The sequence below is a fragment of the Belonocnema kinseyi genome, unplaced genomic scaffold (assembly GCF_010883055.1).
Source record: "Belonocnema kinseyi isolate 2016_QV_RU_SX_M_011 unplaced genomic scaffold, B_treatae_v1 SchBZDm_4104;HRSCAF=4466, whole genome shotgun sequence".
NCBI classification, from domain to species: Eukaryota; Metazoa; Arthropoda; class Insecta; order Hymenoptera; family Cynipidae; genus Belonocnema; species Belonocnema kinseyi.
In genome coordinates, this window is record NW_022876392.1 from 1 (window position 1) to 1,374 (window position 1,374).

At 41.9% G+C, this 1,374-nt stretch overlaps 1 protein-coding gene across 1 annotated transcript; it reads left to right on the forward strand.

The window, feature by feature from the left end:
* Positions 1 to 334: 334 nt before the first annotated feature.
* On the forward strand, positions 335 to 1,306 carry LOC117182559 (the record flags this gene model as incomplete). The annotated part of the gene is made up of 1 exon (XM_033375649.1): positions 335 to 1,306. A coding segment is annotated over exon 1 (972 nt), but the record flags the coding sequence as incomplete, so codon positions are not given.
* Positions 1,307 to 1,374: the final 68 nt, after the last annotated feature.

The window sequence follows — 1,374 nt, forward strand, 5'->3', positions numbered from 1 at the left end:
CTCATCACTCAAAACACTCAAGGGCGTACTCGCATATTGCTTAAGATTTATTCACAACTCACGAAATAAAAACAGAATTACAGGCCCTTTATCCCAAGCTGAGCTTGAAACTTCCGAGCTTAAAATCATTCAGTTAACACAATCGTATGCATTTTCAAAGGGAATTTGCTATCTTTCACACAACAAACAAGTAGATAAAAAAAGTGGTTTGCTTTCTTTAAATCCATTTCTTGACCAAGGAATTCTCAAGGTCGGAGGGAGGCTCGAATACGCTCAAATTTCCGAAAATCAAAAACACCCGATTGTCCTTCCAAAAAATCACCACATTACGAGAATGATAATTCGCGAAGAACATGTCCAAAAAATGCATGCATGTACTCAAACTACCTTGTATGGAGTCCGCGAGAAATATTGGCCAATTGATGGTCGAAATGTTACACGACACATCATTCATCAGTGCGTAACATGTTTCCGAGATAAACCCCGGCGTGTCGAATACCTTATGGGAAACCTCCCGAAAAATAGATTGCAATCCAATCGACCATTTTTGAATGTAGGTGTCGATTTTTGTGGACCATTTTTTATCAAAGAAAAACGCCATCGTAACTGCAATAAGGTAAAGGCTTACGTCGCCGTATTCATTTGCTTCGTAACAAAAGCCGTTCATTTAGAATTAGTCGGCGATCTAACTACAGAATCATTTATCGGTTGCTTAAAAAGATTTTTCTCACGTCGTGGAAAATCACAGAATATTTATTCCGACCACGGTACAAATTTTATCGGGGCTCGAAACGAGCTGAAACAGCTTTACGATTTGATTCAGTCCGCACAAACGGATCCTAAGGTTCAAACTTATTTATCAAAGGAGCGAATTACTTGGAGTTTCATTCCCCCTCGCGCTCCCCACATGGGTGGTCTCTGGGAGGCCTCTGTCAAATCATTCAAGCATCATTTACTTAGAACAGCAGGTAAAACTTTACTCACTCTCGAACAATTGGAAACATTTGTAATAGAGGTAGAAGCCATTCTCAACTCTCGATCTCTCTCCCCTCTTTCCCCTGATCCTAATGATTTGCTCCCTTTGACACCTGGTCATTTCCTGATCGGTAGTCCACTGACCAGCTTTCCACAGACTGATTTACGTGACATCCCGGTTGGGCGGCTGTCATCATGGGAACATGCTCAACAAATGCGACAGCATTTTTGGTCCAGATGGCAGAAGGAATATCTGCATCAAACGATCAGCCGCAACAAGTGGCAATCAACCAGCGATCGCATTGTAGATGTGCATCCAGGGCAAGATAAGGTTGTTCGAATTGTAACAGTGCGAACAAATACAGGGGTGTATAAGCGCAGCGTTACACGATTGTATCC